The 27852-nt window shown below is 38.0% G+C and overlaps 1 protein-coding gene across 18 annotated transcripts; it reads left to right on the top strand.

Moving 5' to 3' along the window:
• On the top strand, positions 1-25324 carry BCLAF1 (BCL2 associated transcription factor 1). 18 transcript variants are annotated; one of them, XM_083856413.1, is made up of 16 exons: positions 1-110; positions 5198-5336; positions 6354-6425; positions 6854-6902; positions 7418-7505; positions 8377-8500; positions 9358-10263; positions 11684-12355; positions 12468-12637; positions 15319-15424; positions 16327-16411; positions 17104-17279; positions 18415-18595; positions 22160-22306; positions 23857-24066; positions 24208-25324. In XM_083856413.1, the coding sequence occupies exons 6-16, from the start codon at positions 8397-8399 to the stop codon at positions 24211-24213; spliced, it is 2763 nt and encodes a 920-aa protein (XP_083712539.1). In that variant the 5' UTR covers positions 1-110; positions 5198-5336; positions 6354-6425; positions 6854-6902; positions 7418-7505; positions 8377-8396; the 3' UTR covers positions 24214-25324. The 18 variants fall into 18 exon arrangements, 17 of the variants coding, with proteins under 17 accessions (XP_083712539.1, XP_083712536.1, XP_083712535.1 ...); XM_083856410.1 differs by lacking the exon at positions 5198-5336; XM_083856409.1 differs by lacking the exon at positions 6854-6902.
• Positions 25325-27852: the final 2528 nt, after the last annotated feature.

Genomic DNA, 27852 nt, shown 5'->3' with positions numbered 1-27852 from the left:
GGTGGTTTTTGCTTTTCCCCGCGGGCTTCACGTCTCTTCCTCCGGCGAGACGGAAAATGGCCGCCCGGGTGCCATAAGGGAGCGGGCCCGACGGGAGTTCCGCCCGCCAGGTGAGGGAAGGGTGGAGGCAAAGGGGCTGCGCGGAGGTTTGGCGGGGCGGTGGTCCCCGCTCGGGGGAAAGATGGCGGGGGTGGCTGAGGGGGAGCAGCCCGGCCCCGCCCCCCCGAGCGCGCGGGGCTCGCGCGCCGCGCCGTCCCGCCTTCCCGCGCCGCGTGACCTCGGCGCTCCGCAGCCATTATCCCGATTATCCCGGTTATCCCGCGCCAGCCGACGGGAACGGGACGGGAACGGGCGGGCGCCGCCACCGCCCTGACGCGGGTCACCGCTTCCCGCGGGAGCCGGACCGAGCCGGTGCCGTTCCTCCCCGCGTTCCGGAAAGCGAAGGTAGAAGGGAAAGAGGCGGTGGGAGGCGGCAGCCGAGCTGCCTTGGGGCTGTTCCGCGGCTCCTGGAAAGCTGGCGGGATGGGGGTGCAGGAGTGTGTGCGGAATGGGCGGGCAGGCCCGTTGGGCTTCGCCCCGGTGCGCGGCCTTGTGCCGTGGGCTCCCTGAGGGAGGCGGGAAGGCCCGCGGGGAGGTGGCTGAACAACGCTGGTCACGGCAGTGTTAAATCCCCCCGTTATCCTTGTGGGTGTGACACTGACGAGGGAAACGGTGCCGGAGAGAAAGGATGCTTCCCGATATTGGATCAGCCTTTGGTGGTTGGAGGAAGTTCCCTTCGGGCACGGCCGTGGTTCAGGCGCTTGTGCCTGACAAAGTCCCCCGCGCCCTCCTGCCCTGATTGCAGATGCCCGCAAAACCCGTGAAGGGCCGCAGTGGGTTTTATACCCCTTGCTGAAAGGGACTATTGTGTTCCCAGTCTTGACTGTACTGTACTATGCAGCCATTGCAAGATGATTCCCGTTATTTCCCCTTTGCTTTGTAAATCCCATGCTTTTTGCCTTTAATTCTATGACAGTTAGATTCTTGTTTTGTGTGTCATGTTGATCCTGTACGAAGTCAGTACAACCCATCACTTGTTTATCTCGGAGATCGAAGTTTTGTCCTCAAAGGAACATTTTACTACAGAAAGACGTGAGGGCATGCAAAACAAAGGTGCTCTTGACTCTGCGAGTAGTCACTGCTTAAGCAATGCAAATGTATAAAAATATCACTTAGAATAGTTGTTCTTGGTGTGGGAGGGATTGGTTAAACAGCGTGGAGTTGGAGGGAAATGCTGTCTAGCTGCTTTTCTCCTCCCTCCTCCTCGTCCTCCTCTCTGATAATCATGTTGCTTTGGACAAAAGTGGGGGAAATGAGGACGGGGTAAAGGCTCTGGCACTGAGGTGCGCTCCAGGCATGCATCTTGTGGCAGGAAGAGTAAGAATCACGTCCTCCCACTGGTCGCTTTTGATGTTGAATGGCCAGATGAGGTTCGGCGTGTTACATGTATTGGTGCTTGGAGCTGGAGTGCCTCTCTCCTGAGCAAGGCTTTGGCGGGCAAAGCTCCTCCTGTGTGGAGCAACTTCTCAGGTGAGGGCTGTGGCTGCCAGAATCAGGAGCAGGTACCGTGAAGAAGGGCATTGAGAATGCAGAAAACTTGAAGTGGTCGTAGAAATCTAGAAAAAATCGGCAGGGAGCTGTTTGGAGCTAGAGTGCAGATATTTGGATGGATTATATTCAGGCTGGTTGTCAAGGAGAGATGGTGCTGTAGGGGTTTGTGGAATGCCAAAGAACATTTGGAGTTTGTTTACAGGTAGTGGAGGTAGGTGGAAAAAGCTACTGAAGAAAGTGCTCTGTTTGTCTGTGTGAGAGTTTCTCCCAAAGATATTCCGAAAAAGCGCGTTGCTTCCTTGCTCATTGTGCTGACACCGGCCTCGTGCAGCTTTGTGGTAAATGGGAGGTGATGTGCCTGAAAAGGCAGCTTTTGTCCAGAGCAGTTTTCTTATGGATCACTGCTGCTGCAGCCCACCAAGCACCTCTGAGGGTGTCAGTCTTGGAGCAAACGAGGGCAGGAAGATTCCTTTTCTACAGCAGCAATTCGTGTAGTTCATAGCAGAGATTGGGGAAACCATGTAGGAAAACACGGTGTGTAAAACACAGGCACAGGAATAACAAAGGCTGTCCAAAACTCTGTGTGTCCAAAAGCATACTAATTCCTTTTTGTGTGTGGACACATTTCTCAGTCACTTTAGTTTCTTTGTGTTTTTAGTTAGAGGAGAAACATGATTTTAGTTATGCCAATAGTATTACATAAAAGATAGCTAACAATCATATGACAGTTTTGCAGAGGTGATTTTGCTGTTACTAGGATGCTGTTTTTGAATTAACTTACAAATATTTTGTGTTATTTTCTGTATAGAAACTAATGAATTGGGGAGAAAAAGGCCTTTGTATGTTTTACTGTTTCCATTATATTTCCAGCATATGAAATGGGGGAAATAATGCTTCCCACCTCTTATTTGTACATAACAAGATAGTTTGGGCAAATTTGCCATGGAATTTTAGTATTTGTAGGAATCCAAGTAGGATGGGTTTAAGTGACTGTGCAATGCATTCTGTTCTCATGTGTGACATACCACTGTTAGATCAGTTGTGGACATTAAAAACAAAAAGGAGGGGGGAGGTAGAGAGTGGATAAGAAAGCACAGCAGATGTGCAAGCACTGGATAGGTGACTTATAGTGTTGCCTCATTAAGACTTACTTTCTTTGTTTCAGTGGGTGTATTATGAGAAACTATTACAAATTCTGTGGAATTTCGTGAAGACTGTCCTATCCCCTTTTGTGTTGTCATGGTTGTATAATCGTCCCGTCTTTTGAAGCCTGAATCTCTCAATGAAGACACATGGCAACAGCCTGTGAATTGCTTAAACAAGATTTTGATTTAAATCTACCTGGCAGCTCTCAAGTAATGTTTAAGCAACAGAAATACAGACTACTAAATAGCTATAAATGAAAGGCAGCTAAAATAATGGATCTAAGAGGAAACAGTGTTTTGCTAGTATAAGTGGGTATAACAGTCTTAAAATGTCTTAAACTTACATGTGATGTATAACTTGTAAAATGGCTTAAGAGATGTGTTTAATCTACAGACTGTATACTCTGAGAAAACTCCAACATCAGCGGTGTAGTGAAGACTCCTAAAAATACTATATAAAAGGAATTGGATACCATTTTCCTTGTCCTTTTTATTTTTTTATTAAACATAGCAAATGCTGAGTGTTACTTACTTCCTTATTGTGTTGCGTGTGGTGGGATAAGCCTGATTCTGCTGTGGATCTTTGTTTTGCTTGATGGTAGCACTTGCTGGCCAAGATTGATTGAAGACACCTGAAGATCCTGTTGTTTCCTTTGCTAACAAACTTTTATGAATATGATTCAATAACTGAAGGATGGTGGACTAGCCAGTTTTTTGAAAACGTGTTTTCTGTGTTAAGTCTCAGTTGTTTGGGTGTGTTTGATTTTGGTTATTTTGACTTTATATATGTGTGGGTTTTTTGGTGGGATTTTTTTTTTGTTTGTTTGTGGGGTTTTTTTGTATTTTGTTTTTTATTTTTAAGGCTGCTTGCAAGTACTGTTAAAAAGCTTAAATACCACCAAGTTTGTTGCTTCCGAAGGTTATGCCAGGCTGTGTTCAGGGAAGCTTTAAGATTGTGGTGCTGCCAAAAGAAGCAGTCCTGCCCGGCTGCTATTTCAATTTCCCCGTGTTGGCCCAAGTGTTTGTGGGCTGTGTAATGAACCATATTAAAAAAAAAAAAAAAAAAAAAAAAAAAAAAAAAAAAAAAAAAAAAAAAAAAAGTTGTATTGAAAGTGATCCAGTATGTGGGTGCAGAAATACTTAGACTGGCACAGGAGAGATCGTCAGGAATGTGAGGAAACACAGGATAGGAGAGATGGGACTGTTTCTTTAAACTAGCAGAGCCACCTTGTTCTGTGGAGCTGCAGCAGCTGCCTTTGTAAAATCCAGGTTTTTTTACATGGTAGTGAAATAGTTGAGAGCCAGGCATCTCCTTTCAGTTATTTAGCGTGGAAAGTGAGGAAAAAAGAAGCTTGAGGGGAAAGGAAGTGTGTGCATTAGAGCCCTTGTGTTTCAGGCACAGACCTCATTCCCAGCAGTTGTGGTCCTGTTTTAAAAGTGCTGGGTGATGGTGAGGATACCTTGTGTCGCATTGTCAATGCACACCTTTGGCTGAGTGTGGGTTTCTTCTGAGAGAGCAACAAATGGTGCTCAGGGCCTCTTTCTCATTGCCCTTTGCAGTGCCCCTACTTGACCTGGCGTAGCCACTCCAGCCTGGCCGTGAGCAGGGAGAGGCTCTGGGTGGTTTCATTGCTGCTGTGACCCAGAATGTCGTAGCTGTGGTGCTCTGAGGAATTTCACTTTTTCTGTGAAGGTGTGCGGCATGTAGGAGCTGACTGTTACAGACAGCTCTTTTCCTACATACTCCTGGTACTACCACTGCTTTTTCTAAATGAACTTTAATAAAGGTTAATAAAATTTCAGATTCTTGCATATTGTGAGAATATTTACACAGACCAAGAAAATCTCAGCTGTGTAGTTTTTTCACTTCTGTTCCTGAGTGTTGTTTGGAAAAGTGGGTCTTGTGTGTCAAAGTTTTACCTATTACAATTAAAACAAAAGCTGCAAATAGTTAAATCTTTTTTATTCAGTAGTTAAGGTTTTTTATTCAAAGTTCTTTTTTAAAAGAGAAATTATATCTGTACTCTTCTTTAAAAACTTAAATGAGAAGAGGGTTGCAGATGTGTTTTAGCTGCCAGGGTTGTATGTGGTGTAGCTAATATGTTGTTTAAAAACAGAGAAGTCTGGCTACTTTTCATCTTTGCCAGTTGCTAGAAAAGATTCCTAAGACTGCAGAACTGACTACCAGAGTTTGAGTTACGGTAATTTTAAGATCTTTTCTTCTACTTGGAGGTTTTAAAAGTGAAGTAACTGTCTTGTTCTATATCCCCAGGATCCAAAGACTTGTCTAAATTTGGATTTGGGATTTCAGCTAACACCAGTTTAAGTCAGAAATATAGATTATTTAAGTATTCATTTAAAATCTCAGCCTGCACTTGAAGTTTGTGTTGCTTTTTCTGTACTAGACTTCTGAATGCCTTCGTTACCCTGTACTGGCTAATACCATCTCGCCTTTTGTCTAGACAAAATCTGAAATGGTCCGATACACTACTGTGCTCCTTCGGAGACTCATGCTTGCTGATGATGAGAAGTAAAAACTTAATCTTAATAAAGCATATATTTTGTAGAAATTGGAAATATCTTGGTCACTACTAGTGAATGGTAAGTGGACTTTTGAAAGCAGTGTTTATGAACACACAAATGCTACATTTCCTCTTTTAGATGAAGAAAACACCTGTGAACAAGTGTGGAGGTGTCCTTTAGGAACAGTCGATGTTTATGCCTTTAGATTTAATTAATTGAATTGTTGACCTGCAGAATTTCTGGAGATCCAGCCTGACTGTAGTGAACTGGGATAAAATTCCTGTTTTATTGCTTGAGTGGAATTGAAAAGTGTACTTAATGTTGAGTTAGACTACAAATGTTCATGGTCTTAAGGCTTGGAGGTAATTAAAAACTGAGGCCAGTGAAAAATTCATACATTTGAGCTGGTTTTGTTATGACAGTTACGTTTCCTTTCTGCAGAACTTTATAAGAGCTAGTACTTGGAAGATGTTGGCTCTTTAGGTGAAATCATATGTATACATTCTAAACACAAAGTTATACTAGAGTAATGCTTCTGTAAATATTGCAGGAGAAACCTAAAGATAAAGCTTTCACTGTTGGCCTGGTTCTCATCCCCATTTTTTTCCCAATAAGATAGCTCTAGTGAAGTGCAGAGCACTGTGCTAGAGCTCAAACTGGTCTAATGGATTGCCACTGTCCTTTTTGCCTCTTTCTTTCTGGCTGCATGCTGTTATTTGCTCCATAATCCAGCTCAGTTTGGCCCTTTATTAAGGCATTTGGATAACCTAGTTAAATGAAAGTGGTTTCTAGGTATCAAGAGCTGGTCACTGGAGGACCTGAAGGTTGTCAGGGCTGGTGTGAAGGTGAGGATAATGTGTTACACAGCCGTGTTACCAGGGCTGAGGAAGGAGTGGTCCACATATGGAAAGGGAGTAGGATTTGCCACTTGGCAGTGGCTGGCTCTTGTGCAGCATCACTGAGTCCAAGAGTAAATTTATTTCTTACATGTTGTCTTTCATGAGAACAGATTAATGTTTGAACCCATTTAAGCAAGAAGGTGCTGCCTTTTAGCAAATGTTCCTGTCTTTGACAGTCTCACTTTTTGTTCTATAGGGATCAGTATTGCTGAAGGCACAAATACAGTTTTGAAATAATTTCTGCATTGGCACCAGCTAACGGTTTGAGGTAAGTTTAGCTTAAGTCCTTTCTAAATACTCTGATTAATCTCAGCTATCAAAAATTAAATCTTCTTTTGCTTTCTTAAATTTCATGCTTGCAGTAAGAAGCTACAGTATATAAAACTGTCTTGTAAAGATCAGCTTTTGTCATACATAGAAGGCAAATCATTTAAAGCTGAGATTGAGTTATATTATAAACATTAGGCATCTGATGTTTGGTTTGATAATTACTTGTAACAGAAAAAAAAACCCCAGGTTTTGTTTTCTGTCACTCTTGGAAAATTGGCATGTCTTAAGCAGTTTTAAAGGTCTAAGTTTAATGTTGCCCATGAGTATTGATCCTAAGACATTACAAGCCATTTTATGTAAGTTTAATTGAAGTCAATGAATTAGAAAATATCTTCAGATTATAGGTTTTGCAAATTTGCTTTTTAGTGGAAGGAGCCAACAAAAAAGAGCATTCAACATACTCTCCTTCACCAAGGTAAATAGCTTTTTCTGAGATACGTGGAAGACTGGTTTAAGTTCAGTTTTTGCTGGGCTAGTTTCAGATGAGGTTACATCTCATAGGCTCTGCAAACTCTCGTGGGGAAGGTCATGTGGGGCAGGAGGAACCAGTTGATAGGAGAAAAGTTGGTCTGCTTTTCTCTTTTGGGTTCTCTTAGATGTGTGTAAAGTCTCTGTAATTTTGTTAACTGTAAATTAAACTCTAATGTTGTTTTTGTCTTTACATAATTGAAATACCACCCAGGTAACGAGAAAGATTATATAAGACAGAAAGTGCTTGTTGTGTTGAGCTTGTATTTTTGATACAGTAATTTTAGGCTTTAAAGCCTGTTAGCAATACAAGAGGTAAATGTTTTTTTTTTTTCCATTTCTGCTTTAATTATTATGAAACAATGATAATTGAGCATTCAAAGGCCTGAAATGTGTAGTTACTTGTTCATAGCTTGTATTCAGGTTGTCTAATGTGACACTTTTTTTTTTTTTTTTTTAAAGCTGGGCAATTGCAAAAGAAAATGGTAATGGGTCAAAGTTTTTATTAATTAAATTGGGGATTTTTAGCCACTGATCCGAAAAGGAAAAGGTGTGTATTTTTTTTATGGTTAGCACTAATTCTAATTATCTATTATGACTGTACATAAGAAGAAATGATAGTTTATTATGAATTACTTTTAGTTGTCATTGATTTGTAATCAGTTGCAGTTTTCATAGCTTAAGTTGTGCTGAGGTGTGTAGAATCTTGTTGCAAACCACACTGTTAAACTAATTGTTAAAATCTTTAAGTTGACCGTGCATTTTACATGTAGTATAAAACACAGAGTTAATCTAAAAAGATGCAGGGTGGGCATCTTGAGTGTGGAAATTTGAATCAGAGTGATGGGCTTTAGTACATGTGGTTAAGAGAAAATAATACCTGTGGGTCAAACTAACAACTACTGGACCAAATACTTCAGGGCTTTTTCTTTGCTCATGCAATAGGTGCATTGTAGAGGGCTGTGAACTCCTCCTGGAGAAGGAACAGTGCATTGGAAATGCAAGGGAACTATAAACTACACAATAGCTAGAATTTTGTTACAATATATTAAGATGTCCAGAGTTGTATTATTCTTGCCTTAATTTGCAGAAATGTTTCATTTTCTGCTGCTTCCTCTCTCTTACAGGATCTGTGTGCAGTTGAATTTGGAAAAAAACCTTTTACTGTTGCACTTCATGTTTTCAGAGAAAGTGTGTGCACTGCATCAATGTTAAATTCTTTAAAATGTGGTTACACTTTTAATTTACTAATAAATGTACTTACATTGTCTCCAAAGCTCATTTGTTTAGCAAATTCTATATTACTTTCTAATAGTGTCATTTAAGTAGATGCAAATTTTGTTCAATTGTATCATTTACATGGATGCTAAATGGTTGCTTCCTTTTTTTTCCCTCCTATCATTGCTTTTCTTTTTGGGAAGGAGTAGATCTACTGGCAAAGATGGGTCGATCTAATTCTAGATCCCATTCGTCAAGATCGAAGTCCAGATCTCAGTCCAGCTCTAGGTCAAGGTCCAGATCGCATTCAAGAAAAAAGAGATACAGGTAAGTTGATGTCTTACTGCATGAAAAGGTGATCTGGTATATTAGTTTTTGTCTGGAAAATGTTTTTCATTTGCACGATGCTGTGGCAGGAGTGAGCCTGGGATCCTATTTCATTTTAGATAGTAGGTAAACTATGCTTTGAGTGTAATTTCTGTTTAATTTTTTTCCCCTCTTCCTGTATCTCAAGATAACTTCAGAATGCTAATGGTTCTTCCTGATTTCTGGCCTGTTTGGTTCTTCTCTTCTCCTTTACATGGTGTTTTCTTCATCCAGTCTTTTTGCCTGTAATTTGTTATTTCTAATTAAGCTTTTCATATCTGAAGTAACTTAAGGCTTCAGTAGATAAGCTTTGCTGTGTGTGGTCTTCTCAGTTGCCTCTGTTTTCCTCATCTTACTTACTAGTGGACATTACCATCTCCCATAAAAGAAGTGGGTCAGATGAATGTTTATTGCCTCAGCTGCTGCCATCCACAGGCTGGCATATTAAATTGGAGATCATGTCACTCCCTGTTCCAGGCTGTGAACCGTAGTGGCTGAGAAACTGAATGCCGTGTTCCAGAGTGGTGATAACCTCTAATAAAAGGGCTGGGCTGAGGGGGCCACTGAGGCTGGTAGTGTCTTAACCATGTCATACCAAGTTTCACAGTCCTTAGCAGTATAATGTTTATTATAATTAATATTAATTACAGAACTAATAAAAGGTATTATAGAAGTTACTTTAGGACCAGGAGTCTGCATCCTTTACCATTCTGACTGCATTTTAAGAAATACAGCATTTTGTGTCAAGAACCTTTTTCTAAAATTTTTAAAATTTTTTTCCAGTTGTTGAATGTTGATGTTTGCTTTTTAATTTTTAGTTCTAGGTCTCGGTCGAGGACATATTCCCGATCTCGGAGCAGAGATCGTGTTTATTCTAGAGATTATCGCAGAGATTACAGAAATAATAGAGGAATGAGACGTCCCTATGGTTACAGAGGAAGAGGTAGAGGGTATTACCAAGGAGGAGGTGGTAGATACCATCGTGGAGGTTACAGGCCTGTCTGGAACCGAAGACACTCCAGAAGCCCCCGGCGTGGCCGCTCACGCTCCAGAAGTCCAAAACGAAGGTCTGTGTCTTCCCAGAGGTCCCGGAGCAGGTCTCGTCGATCTTACAGATCTTCCAGGTCCCCGAGGTCCTCTTCATCTCGTTCTTCATCCCCATACAGCAAATCACCCGTCTCTTCCAAAAGACGTGCATCTCTGGAAAAGCAGGCAAAGAAAACTGAAGGGGCTCCTTTGCAAGACAGTCCCTTGAAAAATAAATCACAAGATGAACAGAAAGATACATTTGAACACGACCCATCAGAGTCTCTTGACGATTTTAACAAATCATCAGCAGCGTCTGGCGACATTTGGCCTGGCCTTTCAGCTTATGATAACAGTCCAAGGTCACCTCATAGTCCTTCTATTGCCACCCCACCTAGTCAGAGTTCATCTTGCTCTGATGCCCCTCTGCTTAGCACAGCCCACTCAGCAAAGGACACACCTCAGCATTCCCATTCCATTCAGCATAGTCCTGAGAGGTCTGGCTCTGGTTCTCTTGGAAATGGTTCTAGCCGCTATAGTCCTTCTCAGAATAGCCCATTGCATCATATCCCTTCGAGGAGAAGCCCTGCAAAGACAATCCCATCACAGAGTGCCCCCCGTGAGGAGGCTCGAGTGCGGTCCTTTTATCCTGAGGGTGGCGAACAGGAAACTGCAAAAGGTGGAAAGTTTATGAAAAGGTAAGAACCAAGTTATAAACTTAATGTTGTTTCTTAAAAATTCTATTAGAGTTTCGTAAAGATCCATCACCAATACCTTGAAAAATCCATTATGGAACACTAGTAATACTAACGTGGTTGGAATTGAGCTTGAAAGATACGTATGCCTTGTCCTGCTAGCGTTCTTCAAGGCCTGGAACGTTGGCTGGTAGAAATAGGGACATGTATTCTTGAGCAAGAGTTGGTTTGTGCCTTTCCTCTATGGTTTATTTTCCTGTACTCAATTTTTTACTGTTAAAAAAATCTTAATTGAAATAGTTCATCAGACTTGCTGGCTTGATAGTGAACTCTAGAGTTCAGGTATTTCAAAATTTTAATGCTTTGTGTAGTTTGAAATGCAAATATTCTGGAAGTCTAAAAATGTCAATATTGTGTGATAATTTCTTTGTGTTGACATAAACAGCATCTGATTTTGTGGTGCAATATGAAAACTTTGATGTCTTGAATTGCATTACTTATCAAAGAGGGTAGGTGTTGGTATTCTAGGAGTATAATGCTGTTGATGTGAAGAAAGTTCAGTGTTCCAATGAATGTATAATTTTTCAATTTGTTCATAAAGGTTTGACATAGTACTAATTTTTGAAAGTTGTAAAAGTCTTACTGGCATTGGACTGTTCCTCTCTAATGTGACTGTTGTTTCAGTGGATTTCTTACAAAATGAGTTAGAGAGGAAAGTTGTGACTATGCTGTGTAGGCCTGATTGTAAGCTTTGAAATTAATTTGTCTAGTCAGTGATTTATTATGTAAAAAAATTACTGGTTAGGAGATCAAAAATACGACTTCTCTTGGATTAGATGTGTTTGAGTTGGTGAAGGTATTAGAACCTGTGTGAACATAGCATACAGATAAGGCAGTGGCTGAAATAATTAATTGGTGTGTTTCTGTGTTTAGGAGAGCTGCCTTCTAAAGGTTCCCTGCTTGTACACAATATAGCGAGTGCACTGAGCCTGTGCCAGATTATGGAATGATATTAGTGATGTGCAGGATCTTGAAAAGAATTCACATTTTTATGCTACGACTTCAACTCTTTCAGTAAAAAGTGCAAAAATGAATTGTGATCTGAATTTTCAAACCATGTGAATTTGATGGAAAAAATTATTAGTGTAAGAGAATGTGAAACTGGGTACTGATTAGGAAAACAAGCAAGTAAATTTCTAGGCATTCTACAGAAAGGCATTATATTCTTCGGATGCCTCCATCAATGCATAAATAACAGTGGATACAGTGTTAATGGTGTGCCAGGCATTGCATGCTAAAGTTAATTGCTCGGAGGAATGTGTTTTCATCTTCTTCTTGGTGTGGAATTGACACAAAAGAGGAATGCAAGTGAACTGGAATGAATGCAATCCAGAGTTACCAGTCTCTTCTTTGCTATCCACAGGTACACAGATGAAGAGTCTAGAGTTTACCTGCTTGATAGGGGTAATACCAGGGAGAAGGAGGCCCAGAAGGAGAGAGGATCAGAAAAAGGGAGGACAGAGGGAGAAAGGGAATGGGAGGAACAGGAAACGTTAGATTTTTTCGTTGATAAAGAGACTGGGAAGGAAAAGTTTAATGACTCTGAAGGGGAGGACACAGAGGAGACAGAGGATTACAGACAGTTCAGAAAATCTGTCCTGGCAGATCAGGGTAAAAATTTTCCTACTGCATCTCACCGGAATGCTGAGGAGGAAGGAACCAAATACAAATCTAAAATATCAATCAAGGGCAATAGAGAGAGCGATGGATTTAGAGATGAGAAAAGTTATAAGCTTAAAGAGACTGGCTATGTAGTGGAAAGGCCTAGTGCAACAAAAGATAAGCACAAGGAAGAAGACAAGAGTTCTGAGAGACTAATGATGAAGAAAGAAACTCAGTCACCTGAGCAGGTAAAGTCTGAAAAGCTCAAAGAACTCTTTGATTACAGTCCTCCTCTACACAAGAATCTGGATGCGAGAGAAAAATCCACCTTCAGAGAGGAGAGCCCCCTTAGGATCAAAATGATAGCCAGTGACTCCCATCGTCCTGAAGTTAAACTCAAAATGGCACCAGTACCTCTTGATGATTCCAATAGGTAAATTATTCCACTTTACAGTGTGGTTCTCCACCTGCCTGCAGTATTGTTCATATTTATTTAAACTAGTGGTTTCTTTTTGTGTGTCTCTTTTGTTGTTGATGCATTTTAGACCTGCTTCCTTGACTAAAGACAGGCTGCTTGCTAGCACACTTGTCCATTCCGTCAAGAAGGAGCAAGAATTCCGATCCATCTTTGACCACATTAAGTTGCCACAGGCCAGCAAAAGCACATCAGAGTCATTTATTCAGCACATTGTGTCCTTGGTTCACCATGTCAAAGGTATGTATTTAGTTGATTGTACTGGATATGTGTCTCACAAGTTCCTTTAAGCCTATTTGCTGTTTCTAGTACGGTAAGATTTCAGGCTGCTTCTAATGTGATTTAGCCAGACTTTCTTCCTCTTGAGGTATGCATGAAAATAATTAGAAAAATAATAACCACACAAACTAGGACAAAAAACCCACAAGCGATGTAGAGTATAATAGCAGGTATTCCGTGTTTCTGGATAAATTTTTGAGCTTAGGTAGCATAAAAAGTTTGAATTTCTGCAGTGTAATTTAAACATACTACACTGGTCAGTTTTTCTAATTTTATTTTAATGAGTTTAACATAAAATTTTATATTAAATGTTGCAATGTGATTTGACAGATGTCTTTGGACTGTAAATACAATGGCATTCCTTTTGTAGTAGCCTAGAGGTCATTTCCAGATTTGTATTAGAAGGGTTGTTGGTTCTTTTTCCTCAGTAAGATTTAAGAAAAATTGTATTTTAAATGGTAGTAAAGTTCATGGTGATAATATGTTCTATTCTTATATGACAGTATTTTCAGGAAATTCACTTTTAGAAACTCGGCAGTGGCTAAATAAACCTACATTAGATGAGTTGTACACTAATTATTTTCTGATACGACAGTAGTGACTGTTTTCTGTAAACACCAAGAAGAACCCTCAACAAACCAAGCACAACAAAAGTCCTCCCCCAAAATCACCGAAATCCAAACATGGACCATCAAAGTAGATATATCTCACTTAGGTCATATATCCTCTGAAGTTTTTGATGAGAAAATAGATAATTCCTAAAATCCCTTGGGGATGTTTGGAGTGTTCTTTAAATGCTTTTTTTTTTCTATAGCAATTGCGTTATTCCACTGGACTGTTGTCTTGCTGTTGTGTTAAATATAACTGAGGTAATATAAAGCTGGTGCAAGTAATTTTGTATTACCACAGTAAAGGGAAAAGTGGAAATGCTTAATTAGGTACCAGTTTCAATAAACCTGTCTCTAAGCATTATTTTTAAGATCTGTTAGCTTCTAAAATTGCTGAGATTTGTGTGCTAGAAATATGTGCTGAAGTTCAGTTAAAAATCTCATTTTGTTGACATAATTCAGATTACTAAAGCCAAATTATTTCCTTTGTATTGAATTACTTACAAAGTAATAGTCAACAATAATGGACTGTGATAATGTATTAGGTTAAAAAAAAAATAATGGGATATCTGTTTAGTGTATAATGATTTGTTGTGAATGTATCTATTTATAAATATGTAAAGAAATGTAAGACTCAATCCAGTGAGAGCTGTAAATTTTTGCTTATATGGTCCATATGTAACTGTAGGTGAAAATAATACTTGTGGAACTCTCACAGGTTGTTCACAGAATAGACTTTTTCTGTAAATTTTTGTATGTTGAATATCGGATAAATCTAACAGCCTGTCAGGTCAAGTAACGAGAATATGTACTGTTATGCTTGTTTTTGAAAGCAGAACATCTCTTTCTGATAAGTTTCAGATTTACTGTGGTCTGTGATCAGAATTTTTGTAACTTTTTTGACAATCTGAAGTTATGTTCATTATTGGTATGATGCGACCAGTCTGAACAGCTCTTTATTAATGTAGAGCTGAAAATGCCCAGTGATGTTTTCTTTTTCATTGTAACTAGGTCCTGGAATGTGTTTTGAAATGGCAAAATCCATGTTACAAAAGTAAAATAGCTGTTGAAAGATACAGATGCCAAACAGGCAAAGTTGAACCTTCTGTCTTCCTGGCAAAAATGGCATAAAAACAGAATTACTAGCTCAAATTCCTGTGTTTGATGGAATTATGATTGAGGCACTACCCTTGTAGTGGCCGTTTCAAGTTTTAATGGTTGGTTATGAGACAAATGCTGGATGCTGGGCGGTAAGTTGATACAGATGTATGTTGACCTGTTAAGCAGATAGCTTGCTTCATATGTAACATTTCATAGCTCATGACTTTATGTATTTCTATATTACATTTAAACACATTTGTTGAGCTGGTTTGAAAACTGAGTTTTGCTGTGGGTAATTTAACTGTCTCTGAAGGATGGAGAAAATTTGTCAGAGAACTTGTCAAGTTTGCCAAGATGCCAGATGCTTAAATGAATTTATTTATGCATAGGTGTGTTAATTGTATCGTTTATCATCACCCAGTCAAGAAATCGTATTCCTTTAAGAACAGACTTGTTAGGTCATTCATGTAGTTATTGAAGTGTACATTACTTAAATGCTTTCACTAATTCTTACTTAAAGTTAAAGATGAAATGAATGGTAAAGTGTACTTGCTGCAAGTATTCATGACTCAAAAGTAATTTCACTTTCTCTTGTGGGAAAAGTATAAAATAATAGTTTAAGAAATTGCTTTTTATCATTAGAGGAAAATGTCATTGAAAATGAGCAAATCCAGTCAGTGAATGATGCTTGAGTTAGATGTGATACAGTCATGGCATAGTAGACTTGCAGTGATGCTATGTGCTGTTACTTTGTTTGGGTTACAGAGTGTGTAAAACACCAGAGAGGGAAAACACCACATTTGCTTGTCCTGATAAATTTATTGAAAATACCGTGGGTTTTGCCTGCTACTTGCCTTTCTGTCAGGAGTAAAAATATGTGTCAGTTGAATTAAACTAATGAAACAGTGGTTTTTTTTCTATTGTAACCAACAGAGCAATACTTCAAGTCTGCTGGAATGACCCTAAATGAGAGGTTCACTGCCTATCAAAAAGCAACTGAAGAGCACTGCACCCGACAAAAGAGCCCAGAAATACATAGGTATATGTTACTGCATATGCAGATGCTTTGTGTTTCAAATAATGTCTTCTAATATTTCTTTTGAGAACCCAGAATAGTTTTTCTAATCTGGATGAGGTAATTTGTATAATTACAAAATAGAAAAAAAAAACCCAAAACCTTCTGTAAAAGAGAACTCACCTGAGTCAGGTCTGGCTTCATCTGTGGTTTTGTGACAGATGTCTTCTCTACCTCTGTATCTCATTTGGGATATATTTACTTTTCTCACATGCAGTGCTCAAATATTGAGGGGCATATGTCTTGAAGATGAAAAGAAGCCCTGTACATGCATCTTTCTTCTTCAGTGTGAAATGTTCCATCTCATACTACTTTAGTTTTTGTGTGTGTTAATTTACAGCAGTTTTTTGAAAAATCTGAGAATCTAAAAGGTAAGAAGGTAGGCATGCAGATGTAGTGTCTGATCATGTGCTCTAGTTTTATGATGCAGTGTACTATATTTGTGTTGCATGTGAGGATACAGTATCTAACTTCACAATTTTTCTTGTTAAGAATTTTTGACTTTACAGCAAACTATCATAGTGCTGATGGTTTCTTGGAGGGGGTGGGTTTTCAACTGGCTACATATACTGGTCCTTTTGAAATAAATCATTAAACATTTTTTCTGTCTTCCAAGCTATACTTAAAATGTGAAACATCAGTCTGCTTGTTTTCTGTATTTGTTTTTAGCATACTTCACACTGTACAGAACTATGGGTTTTCATTTTTAGTTGCTTCTGTATTCTGATGGTGAGGTTTAATAATGCAAAAAGTTTATTCTGCTGCAAAAATGCCTTGTTTGTCAGTTTTCTGTTAAAATGAGATGTCTGAGTCTGTTAACATTCATGTACATGTATGGCAAGACACTGCTTTTATTTTACATTTAGGAGGATTGACATCTCTCCAAGTACCCTGAGGAAGCATACCCGTTTAACAGGTGAAGAGAGAGTCTTTAAGGAAGAAAGTCAAAAAGTACGTTCTAAATAAATGTCCTATCTGTGCTTCTAAACTTAGTTTCATTTTAAATCTCAACTTCATCTCTGGTTTTCTGTATGAAAATACAAAAATAATTTGTATTTATTGTATCTAGAGTACTTGGCATTTAGAGTTTTGTTTTTTTTTTTCTTTAAGTAAAACATGTTGCCAAGAAGCTGGTTTATGTAGTGTGCTTTTGCTGTGTTAATAACATGGTATATAAGGTCAAGTCTTCTGCTATGCTTCCTTTCTTCTTGCATGTTTCTTGACCACTAAGCTGCCCAAGGACAAAGAATAGGTTTGGGGCAGAGAGAAGTACCAAGATGGTCAGTGAGTAGTGTGGCTGAACTGCAAAGGTGCTTGCTTGTGCTCTGCCTAAAAACAGTTCACCAGAAAAAACGAATACTCAATTATTTCCTCAAACCGTATATTGTGGTCTGTATCATCAAAAACTAGAAACCAATTGGCTTGATGGGAATGCTTGTTTGAAACTGAAATTCTTAGCTGTTGTTTTTTAGATGTAGCCATTGCATGTAAAGGGCAAAGTCAATTTGTGTGCTGAAGTTTTTTGAAAAATAGGTAAATTCTATTTTTTTAAAATTTGAATTGATGCACAGCTTGCCTTTTCACTGATATTGTCTTGCTGTTTTATTTCAATATTTTGTTGCAAAATATATATTTGTTTACAGGGAGATAAAAAATTAAGGTGTGATTCTGCTGATCTTCGGCATGACATTGACCGACGTAGAAAAGAACGAAGTAAAGAGCGAGGAGACTCAAAGGGTTCCAGGGAATCCAGTGGGTCAAGAAAGCAGGAAAAAACTCCAAAAGATTACAAGGATTACAAATCTTACAAAGATGACAGGTAAATATTTGAAGTCCCTATAGAGGATTTTAGCTTCTAATTAGCCTTTTGTAATTGTAAGCTTAATTGCTTTCAATTTTCAATGTATAATGGAACATTTAATTTTAAACAATTAAAATTATTTGTTTTACAGCAAATATGTATTATCTGTCTTTTACACGGCTTATGGTGGATGAGGACAAAAACTTTGGAATAGCAAGCTAACACTGAAAAAAAAAATGACAAATTAATCTGTCCTATTATCCAGGCTACATCAGGAGGTTGGACTTCAATGCAGTACATTTCTATAAACAGTTTGTGTAAGAACTTTGGTTCGTTATGCTTGATTCCGCACTTTTTCAACTCATAACACCCAGATTATGAGAATTTTACTGATACTTAGGTTTTAACATGGGTGAGAAGGGGAATTTTTTAATTTTTGTCTAAAGCCAGTGGGCTATTTTAAGAAAAACATGTTAGCATATGTCAGTGGATACTGTGTAAAAGTGGTAAGAGTTACTTCAGGTATGACCTTTCTTGAATAGAATGCTAAGATCTTGTAAACTGGGTCAAGTTAATACCACTACGGGGTTACTAAAAGTTTTGCTGTAGGAATTTTTTCCCTTCTTTGTACTGTATATAAACTGAATTTTTACTTACACTTCCTGTTTCCCATTTACTTTGACTTTGGTATCCACGTTTTCTTCCACTGGCTAATTTCCCTACAACCATCTCTGTAGGGAAGCCCATACCATACCTCTCAACAGTGTGCAAACTGAACTGTGTAAAGTTACTGTAAAACTTTACCCTGAGGGTTTTTTCCCTTAACTTCTGTTTTTCTGCCTCAGAAGAAAGGCAGATCTTAAAAGTAACAGCATCTCTTCATGGCATCAAAATCTAGAAAAGTTGTATTTTACAGTTTGCAGACTGCTGCTTTCCAACTCACCAGCAATAATATGCACTTAGTGCACTTAAGTGTGTCAGAGGAGGCTGGAAAGTGGAAATATACTTCGCCTTAATATCTCAAATACGTAACGTGTGACTATAACCAGAAGGGGGTTAGTTTTCTTAAATATAGAGACCCGGTTTAGTATAGCATGTTACAGACTATCCAGTACGTTTAAAATAGCACATAGTGTATTTTTTTATTTTTCAGTAAACAAAAAAGAGACCAAGACCGTGCTCGGTCCTCCCCATCTTCCTCCCCATCTTCTTCCTCATCCAGTTCTCGAGAAGAAAAGGATTGCAAGAAAGAAAGAGATGAAGAGTTCAAAACCCACCATGAACAAAAAGAATACTCTGGTTTTGCAGGAGTCAACAGGCCAAGAGGCACCTTTGTAAGTTTTTCTCCTTCCCCCAAATTATGAACACTTCACCAATGTGTTTTAGAGCGTAACAAAGAAAATGAGGGAGTGTTGTAGTGATTCATGTTGGGCTAGACCTGAGGTCTTTATGTGATAAACTGAACCTGAAATACTGAGTCACCCTTTTTTTCTCAGCAGCAGTTAAATGATATGTAAATATGCATTAGCATAACAGTAGAGATCCTAGTATAAGGATCTGGGGAACAGGATTTCTTGATTTCCATAATAATGCTATTTCCTAACAGGATCTGAAAATTCAATGTTCTGTAAATTTTAAACCTTGGGTCCTGATACCTCATAGCTCCCTGCAGCTTCTGTTTTTCCCTCTCACATTTGGTTTGGTTTTGCCTTCCTTTGTATGTAAGGCCTGCAACTTTTTAAATAGAGAATGGCACATAATTAAAAGTTGTCAACTGTGTAACAGCTGTGTTGAGGAGATGTTGTTATTTTTGTGTTTCTTTGGCTTGGACTAGCCACTGAGCATGAAAGCTCTTTAATCTACCTCTATAATGTATTTAAGCATTGTGATTTGGAAAGTGGCATATTGACCACTATGATATTCATAAAAATCTTAAACTTTCTGATTCCATGTTAATGTAATTATTGATATATAATTGGGAAATGCAAAAGCATTTGGAAAAACTAAGAATTAATAAAGGAGGCCTTGAAACAGATAAGGAGTACTTTAAAACACCATACAACCCAAATAAAAACAACAACAAAACAACTCACAAATAGACACCACACACTCAACCCCCAACAACACAGCAAAATAGATCTCCAGACCACAGCTAAACACACAAAACAGTTCGAGTTCCATGTAGGTTGGGGAAAACTGTTCTACTTAATAAGTAGGAATAATTTCATATTTCAACAATAATTCCTTAATGTAGCCCATAAATAAGACCAAGTAATGCTAAAATACATTGTTTAGTATAAACATTCAGTCATGCAAGAAGTATGTTTTGAACTACACATAAGGGTTTCTGAAATGCTTGTGGCACATGCTAACACTTGAGGTTTGACTCTTCCATCTAAAAAACTGTAGCTACCTAGAGAAAAATCCAAAGTCCTAAATTTCTAACACTAAAAGTGCATCATTTCCTCCTTTCTTCTTACTTTTTTATATAGTTATGCTGTGGAACTATGTGGCATAAGTATATAAATCCCTCGATGGTGTAGGCATCAAATATGACTATCAGCACAATTTCTAGCTATATAAAGCAGTGGCACAAACAAAACAGATGTTAAACAATAGGTTAAAACTCCATCTCCTCTCAAGGAGATTTAGTGGGAGAAGACTTGTATTTGTTGAAGCATTCCTTTATAAAACCAGATTGTATGTATTGTGAAAGAGGTGCTAATTTACATGTAATTGAGGTGGATGGGAACTGGAAAGTTAATAGATCTCTACTCATTTTATTTCTAGTGACTGCCAATTTGGTCTATGCAGGGATAACAGGTTAATGTTCCCTAACAACATACATGGCCACACACAGGCTCTTTGAACCAAGTGTCTGAGCAAGTGAATCTAAATAGGCCAACTACTGACTCAGATCTCTTTAGGGATATGTCTGGGATGGTAGCGAAAAACACAGACCAGGTAGCGTAGGAATGTGTCTGTAAATACAGGCTTATGGTGGCTGCATTCCAGTGAATACTGCTTTGCTTTTGGAGTAAATAAAATGCTTTGGTTTTGAATCCTCCTGACGGAAGCCTTGGAGAATGTAACACCTCCCCTGTCCAGCCAGCTAATGTTAAATCAGCAATGGTTCTTCGCTAACTTTGGCTGGTACATGATTCTGTTGGATTCTAGGCTTCCCATACATAAGCATCATGAATAGTCTTGAAATATGGACACAGAAATGAGGATAAGAAGAATTTTTCAATGGCAATGTCATTAGTATCCATATCTGAAAGAATTCTGTGTAGCAGCTCTGTTCAGAGTGAGTTCTATACAGATAATATACTCTAGTCTTTTTTGTGGTGGTCTTTCTAATAAGCAACCCCATAAATATAACACCGTAGTAGATTTTGTCTTGCAGTTCTTTATCCGAAAAATTATTGGTAGGGGGAAGCATTAATGAAATGGTGAGGAAATCTGTAGATGTTTTTCTTAATGGGAATCTGATCACAGGACTGAATACCAGGAAAAGCTGATACTTTTTTTTTTTTTTTTTTTTTTTTTTTTTTTTTTTTTTTTTTTTATTTTTTTTGTAATCCTGTCATAATTCTGTCTGCCCCCTGCTCCTCCCCCTAGGTTATGGTTTTTTGGGCCCTAATTTTATAAAGCTATTGGAAATAAAAGAAAGCATGTCATATTTCCTCCCTTGTACAGTTAGTCTATCACTTTCCAAATGACTCTCCAAACAATTTTTTGTTTTGGATTTTAGGTTTGGTTTGTTTTTTTTTTCCTCCAGAGTTTTGGGTAGGTCTTATGAGCCTACTATAGGCTATTTTACAGTCTGTTTGACTTCAGAGTAATTTTAAATCTGCCCAGCATAAATTCTGCATTAAGAGTTTTGGAGCTTTGTGGAACTAAGTATGCATAATGCACTTACCTTTTGAATTTGTTAATTATATACATTTTTGATCTGTGTTTATGAAACATGCTTCCTTTTATCAAATAAATTAGCTTCCTGTCATGTTTTTGTACTATTACTCTGAAGATGCAGGTCTGTGTTTTTAAATAGGTTACTTGTGGAAATTGTGTTTTGTAGTAACTACGGCTTTTAGCACTCTTCCCAAACTAACCATTCTTCTCCCCTTGGATGAAGGATATAAACTCATTTAATGTTTTCTACAAGCTAAGTATTTGCATGCTGAGATAACTATACATTACTACTTAACGTATTCTGAGTTAAGGGTAGTTTTTGGTGTGAGACTTTCTAGCCTAGCATTTTAAACCCCCAGTAATTCATTATAAAGAATATTTAAAACACTCTATCACTTTAAGCATTGCTACTCTGCACAGTACATACTATTGACTTTTTTTCTGAGTAAAGAATTTACTCATTTGAACTGTAATTTGGCCTAAGGTGCATTCTTGAATCTCAGTTTAAAATGCTTGAGTAACACACAGTGGATACACTCCTTTGAAAACTGCACTGTTAGTATGTGTTCCAGAATCACTTTCTCATAAATTATTCAATTGACTCCATAAATACCTTTCTTTTCACCCCACAGTTTTGTCCCTGTTTCAGTCTAGTTTTCCTCCTGGTTTTTTGTCTGTGAACAGTTTCAGAAGCTTCTTGTGACCTTTTGTTCCAACATACTGGTTTACTAGCAGTCAAATTTCTTTTCAGTGGTTGTGGGTGAACTTATGCCAAGAACTCAAATGTGTTTCAATGAAGTTTTATAGAATCATTATTTCAAAATGAATGCTTGAATATATTATTTAAGGTAGTATGTGCATTTGAAAATGGTTTTTCCACTTGCAGATACTGTAATTAAGCACAGAAAGTATTTTCAGTAACAGAGAACTTGAACTCTTTGTGGTGTTATGTAAATGGATTAAATGACATCTTGGTTAATCAGTTTCGAATTAGGGGCAGAGGAAGAGCCAGAGGAGTCTTTGCTGGAACAAATACTGGTCCCAGCAACTCAAATACTACTTTTCAGAAGAGACCGAAGGAAGAGGAATGGGATCCTGAATATACCCCAAAAAGCAAGAAATACTTCTTGGTGGGTGTGGAGAACTCGATGTCTTATGCATGCTTTTGTTTTTTCAAACTTTCTACAAGTGTAGAAGTAGCATGCATGTATGGACAGGGGCTAGAGTAACTGTGAGAGTGACAGGGTGGCTGTAGTGGTTGGTTCTGCTTATCTTTCATCTTTGTGCAGCAGGCTGGCAGTAACTGACACCTGATATGGAATTTATCTCCAAAAATTTCATCAGGGAATGGGGAAGAGGGTAGGTTCAGCCAAAATTTATTAAAACCCAGCTACAAACCAAAAAGGCTTGTTCTGTGTTTTCCTGGATTTATGTCAGTATGACATTTGAGATTTGTCTTAGATTGGTCTGGAAGTCTACAGAAGTGAAAGATCAGGAAAAGCTGACAGTATTTGTATGTGTACATAGGCAGACTCTGTTAGGAGCAGTTTTCTGCTCTGAGTAGTGTGATAGTCATAAGAAAATCACCACAGTTTTGATGCCTTTTTCCCATCTGGATTATGAAAGGAGGACCCTTGATGTAACCACTTTAGTGCAGTACACTTGAGTGTGTGGCCTCTGCTCCAGTTTCTTCCGTAACAATGCAAAGTTTGAAGGATATTGTTTCATCTGAAAAATGATAAGTAATGAAAATAAGATTTTCTCCTGTAGTATTATAGCTTGTCACAAATATGTTAACACGTAACTAAGAAATAATGCAGTCACAATTCAGATACTTCTTTAAGGAGTTCTGTCTTCCAGCACACATCTAAATTTTCCTGATCTGTAAACAGATGTGATAATCTATTCATGATATTAGAACAATCAATTGTAGCTATCAAACTTGAATTTCTAAAAATATTTTAAATTAAATAAGCCACCCTTTAACTACTTCTGTGTAATTAAACTGTTATATGGGTGTGATACGTGTTTAATAGTTCAGACTTCTTTCCAAATCACAAGTTAAAAAAAGTATGTTGAAGCAAGTGTACCTCACTGTTCTAAATATAAACTTTTTTTATATTAAATAATGATTTATAGATTTCATGCAGTGCGTGAAATGATTGTGAGAACATACCAAACTATATAAGGCTGTATTTGGTAGCAAGACAGCAAACTTTAGGCTTATTAACCAGAGAAACTCAACTGTTGTTTGATAATGTTAGATTTAAAGAGTTTGAACTTAATTTGGCCTATGTTGTGTATGTGGGGCAGGTTTTCAGAAAACTACCTTCAGTTACCTCTTCCTATGAAGTGTAAAGAGCTCCTGCTGTGCTAAAGAGACCTAGCACTTTCCTGGAGCTTCTTTTAAAGTAACAATTTTTTCCCCTCAAAACTAGTAATTCTTAATTCTGACTGGGTGTAAGTTAACGACAAGTGATTTGTTACTGACATTTGAGTAGACCCACAGTGAATAAGGGCTCTTCAAATGATTCTATTGTGGTTTTAGTTACAGCATTATTATGATCTGAAGAGAACTTTTTAACAGTTACTTCGTTTTATACTTTTGCTATAGAGTACTAACATTATGAGTTATATTTAAGAGGTGTCTAACCTTCCTCTTTTTCTGGTGTTACTGTAGCATGATGACAGAGATGATGGTGTGGATTATTGGGCCAAAAGAGGAAGAGGCCGTGGTACTTTCCAGCGTGGCAGAGGGCGTTTTAACTTCAAAAAGTCAGGTAGCAGTCCGAAGTGGACACATGACAAATACCAAGGGGATGGGATTGTGGAAGATGAGGAAGAAACAATTGAAAATAATGAAGAAAAGGACAGACGCAAAGAGGAAAAGGTAAGTCATTCAGCGAATTGCAGATTAGACAGTTCATCTTTCATTATGCCAAGTAATTGGATGCATGTAGGGATCACTTTAAAGGTTTTGGAGTTTGAATTTTAACAGTTTACAACAAGACTATTTTCTTTCTTTCCACAGGAATAACCCAGAAGAAAGTTGTAGCTGAAAGAGCAGCTCTTGCACCACCCACACAACATTTTTAATATGTTTTTTTGTTGTCAAATGAATGTAAGCATTTTACTTAAATTTTACTGTTGGAAAGTAGTTTAGAGAGATTGTTTTCGTTTCAAGCCTTTAGAAAAAAATCATGATATAGTAAACTATGTTAATGATCGTACAGGTAGAAAGTAAAATATTTGTAACAACTTTTAAGAAATTTTACTGTTTGTTATATGCAGTGTAATTCTGCTTTGTCCAAATATATGGTCAAGTACAACTCTAAAAGTTTTGATTCTCCCCTATGTCTGTGTTTTATTCTGAAGTAAACTTACAGCTCTGCACACCTGAAATCTTGGAGCAGCATTTTTTATAAACTGATCACTACTTCTCTGTTGCCTTTTTATAGGAATTGCATTTCAGGGTAGTTATCCAGTCACAGTATAAGTACAAACAGTTGTGCAAAATGCTGATTGTACGTTAATTCATGAGAATCACATTTACATAGTAATAAACCTGATTCTTATTCCACTCTGCAAGGGTGCAGCAAGAATTTTACTTCAGCAGTGAAATCATCACTCTTTGTTAGTAAGCTAAGAAACACATAGGCATAGACAGACTACAGTGAGTTTCAAGTATATTCTCTGATAGCTTAGTCATCAGCAGAACACTTTAGTTAAATTGGTGGCAGTATCAATCAAGCTTCTTTTTTAGCTTTTTTTTTTTTTTTTTTTTTTTACAGTTTGTTAGAATTGTCTCTTCATTTTCTCTTTTTGGGCTTTTCTCTCTGGGTATGTAATTTGGCAGGAGTGAGTCAATCACATGTACAGCATTTAAGTTAAAATGAGAGAGTGGGGCAGGAGCAGGTGTGAGGAGAGGAAAAAAACAAAACACCCCAAAATCCTTGAAAAAATAAAGCAAGATAGGTTAAAACCTGAAAAGATAATTTGTATATGCCAGAAGTGTGAGAAATGCATCTTACTTTCTTCAACTCTGATTTCAAATAATTGTGCTGCAAGAATTTTTTGTAGCCAAAGTGCAGATGTTAAGTTTTTTTTGGGTTTTTTTTTTTTTGTTTTTTTTTTTTTTTTTTTTTTTTTTTTTTTTTTTTTTTTTTTTTTTGTTGTTGTTTTGTTGTTGTTGTTGTTGGTTTTGACAAAATAACAAACACTCAAGCTTAGTTTTAGTGGTAGGTACACATGTAACCTCTATAGAGTGTTAAGGATGACAGTAACATACTTGAATTAGGAGGAAAAGGACATTCTAATGCAAGAAGATTACTTTGTTCTTTCTCAAAATGCTGTAGATAAACTTAATGTTATGTCGAGTTAAAAATGTAGTTATTCCCCCTTTCGAATGGCATCATATCTTTAAAAGTAGGAGGATTATTTTTAAAACAAAATAATCCTCACTGTAGCTGAAGAAATTCTATTTTAGGTTGTAGTAATTTGCCAGCAGCTGTGTAGAAAGGGAAACAGGAATAATACTTCCCTCCCAATAGTAGTTAGTTCATAAAGAGTCATTCCTACTTTACGTTTTAAAACGTTTAGGCCAGCTAAACTACTGTTGCAAGATTTGCTTTTATGTGTACAGCATGTCTTTTAATAACAGTTTGAAATGATAAACTGAATATTCTTTGGACTTCTCAGCAAAGCTCAGACTTTGTGTATATTAAATTAGAAGAAGCAAAAAAGGGGACAAAGCAAACTCGACATCAGGGTCAAAGTCTGTCCTAATGAAGTAAAATTAAACACCAGTCTAAAACCAAACAGGATCAAGATATGCTTGAGCTGTCATGGCCTTAGAACAGGTAATTTGTATCATTTATGTCAAGTTGAAAGTGGGTTGCTAGGGTCCGTGTGTCATAAAGGAGTACAATTCCTGCACAATGAGGCAGATTTAAATTTTGTACTTCTGCTGAGTGTCCAAGGAGGTCTGGTAGAGATTGCTTTGGTAATAGCATTTGATGCTACAAACCCGTCTGGAGGTTAAACCATAAAAATCCCTTTTTTTGCAATCCTTAATTTCATTGTAGTTTATCAGAAACGTAATTTGACTCCAGAACTCATGATGACAGCCACTAACATTTCTTTAAATAAATTAATTCAAATTAAAAGATAATGTAGTCAAAGATGCAAGTTGCAATCTGTCTGAGAGATGTGTAAGAAACAAAGTGAGAGTGAAGGTCATTTTTTTCATCCAAGTCTAGTATGCTTCAGCACTTATAGGTCTTTCATCATGAACAGTGAATTTTCACTGTGCTAGGAAAGAACATTTTTTGAGATTTTCACTTGGTGCTACTAAGGTAGTTACATGAACTGTGAATAGAATTTCAGTGTATTTTGCATTTCTCCTGTTAAAAGGTAAAGACCATCATTGGTGGCACAGGGGAAGAAATGTGTAGATATTATACTGGTATAAAATGTTTAACTGTCTTTTGAATTCAGTTATTCATTCTGACTCACTGCTCTTCAGCAATGAAGCACTTTTTAAGGACACCATGCAGAGATGAAGTGGATTCACAAAGTTTGAAGTTATCCCTGCAGTTCAGATAAAATCAGGCATACATTTTACTATGCCAAAGAAAAAGGCCACCAACCAACCTGGAATGCAGTAGCTGTATAGTGTCCATTTAGTTTCTTGGTTTGAAATTAAATCTCACGTCCTCTTCCCTCCTAGGAACAATCAGCATTACTGTAACTGTACAGCAGTTACATAAGAGTAAAGCTTTCCTGCATTTGTTTTGCTAGTGCTTTAAAAAGACAGCTGTCCCTGAGCTTTGGCTGAGCTCCAGGGGTATGGCTGCAGCATTTTAAGCCTTGAACCCTGTGTCACTTCTCCTTGTTTTTGAAAGCTGGCCTGTCACAAGATGCTTTTGTTCAGAAGATCCTGCAGATCCCTTCTGTACTGTTCAGAGCTGTACCTGCTGACTTGAAATGTTTCTGGACAAGTTCCCAACTGCACCTCTTGTTCAGTGCAGCTGGTAGCTGGTGCTGCAGTGAAACTAAATCACCTCGGTTTTGCTGTTGCTTCTGAGACCCTGCCTATTTCCTGGCTTTCCAGTAGAGCTGCATGTTGTTCCCCTTCTGTTGACACTTCGCCTTCTTTAGTAAGATGTTGGAAGAGTAGGTGAGAAGTACCTTTTTTTTCCTAAGGCAAGTGTTGTAGTACAGTTTTTCAGAATATCCATTAAAATATTCTGCCCTTCTCCTCAAGCTTAAACCTTCCTAGTCCCCTGAACCAGTTGTATGCTGTTACTACAGTGTGTGTATTACCAGTACTGCTCCTCCTTTGTGTTTGATGTGAGAGAGTCAATCCACCTGACTGACAGGTCATGGATAACAGTAACCAGCAAAGCTGCTGTAGGAACTCCAGTACTGACAAGAGGAACCAATTGCACAAAGGAGGGAAGGTGATCTCCAAACACTGACTGCACAGCTGGAGGAAGAGGATATATCTTCTCGTAGAAGCGCTGCTAACTTTCCTGAAGTTTTCAAATTTTCTTGAGGAAAACAGTAGAAATCTTCCTTATGAAGATAAAAGAAGTGCAAGATAAAAGAGCAAGTGCAGAATTTCAAAGCCAGGTTTTGAAGTGAAGTCAGGGTAGTCAGGTGTTACTAGGCAGTT

This window comes from Zosterops lateralis, assembly GCF_965231275.1.
Source record: "Zosterops lateralis genome assembly, chromosome: 3".
In the NCBI taxonomy this organism is placed as follows: domain Eukaryota; kingdom Metazoa; phylum Chordata; class Aves; order Passeriformes; family Zosteropidae; genus Zosterops; species Zosterops lateralis.
The sequence above is the reverse complement of the archived record's forward strand: the minus strand, read 5'-3'. Positions and strand labels throughout refer to the sequence as shown.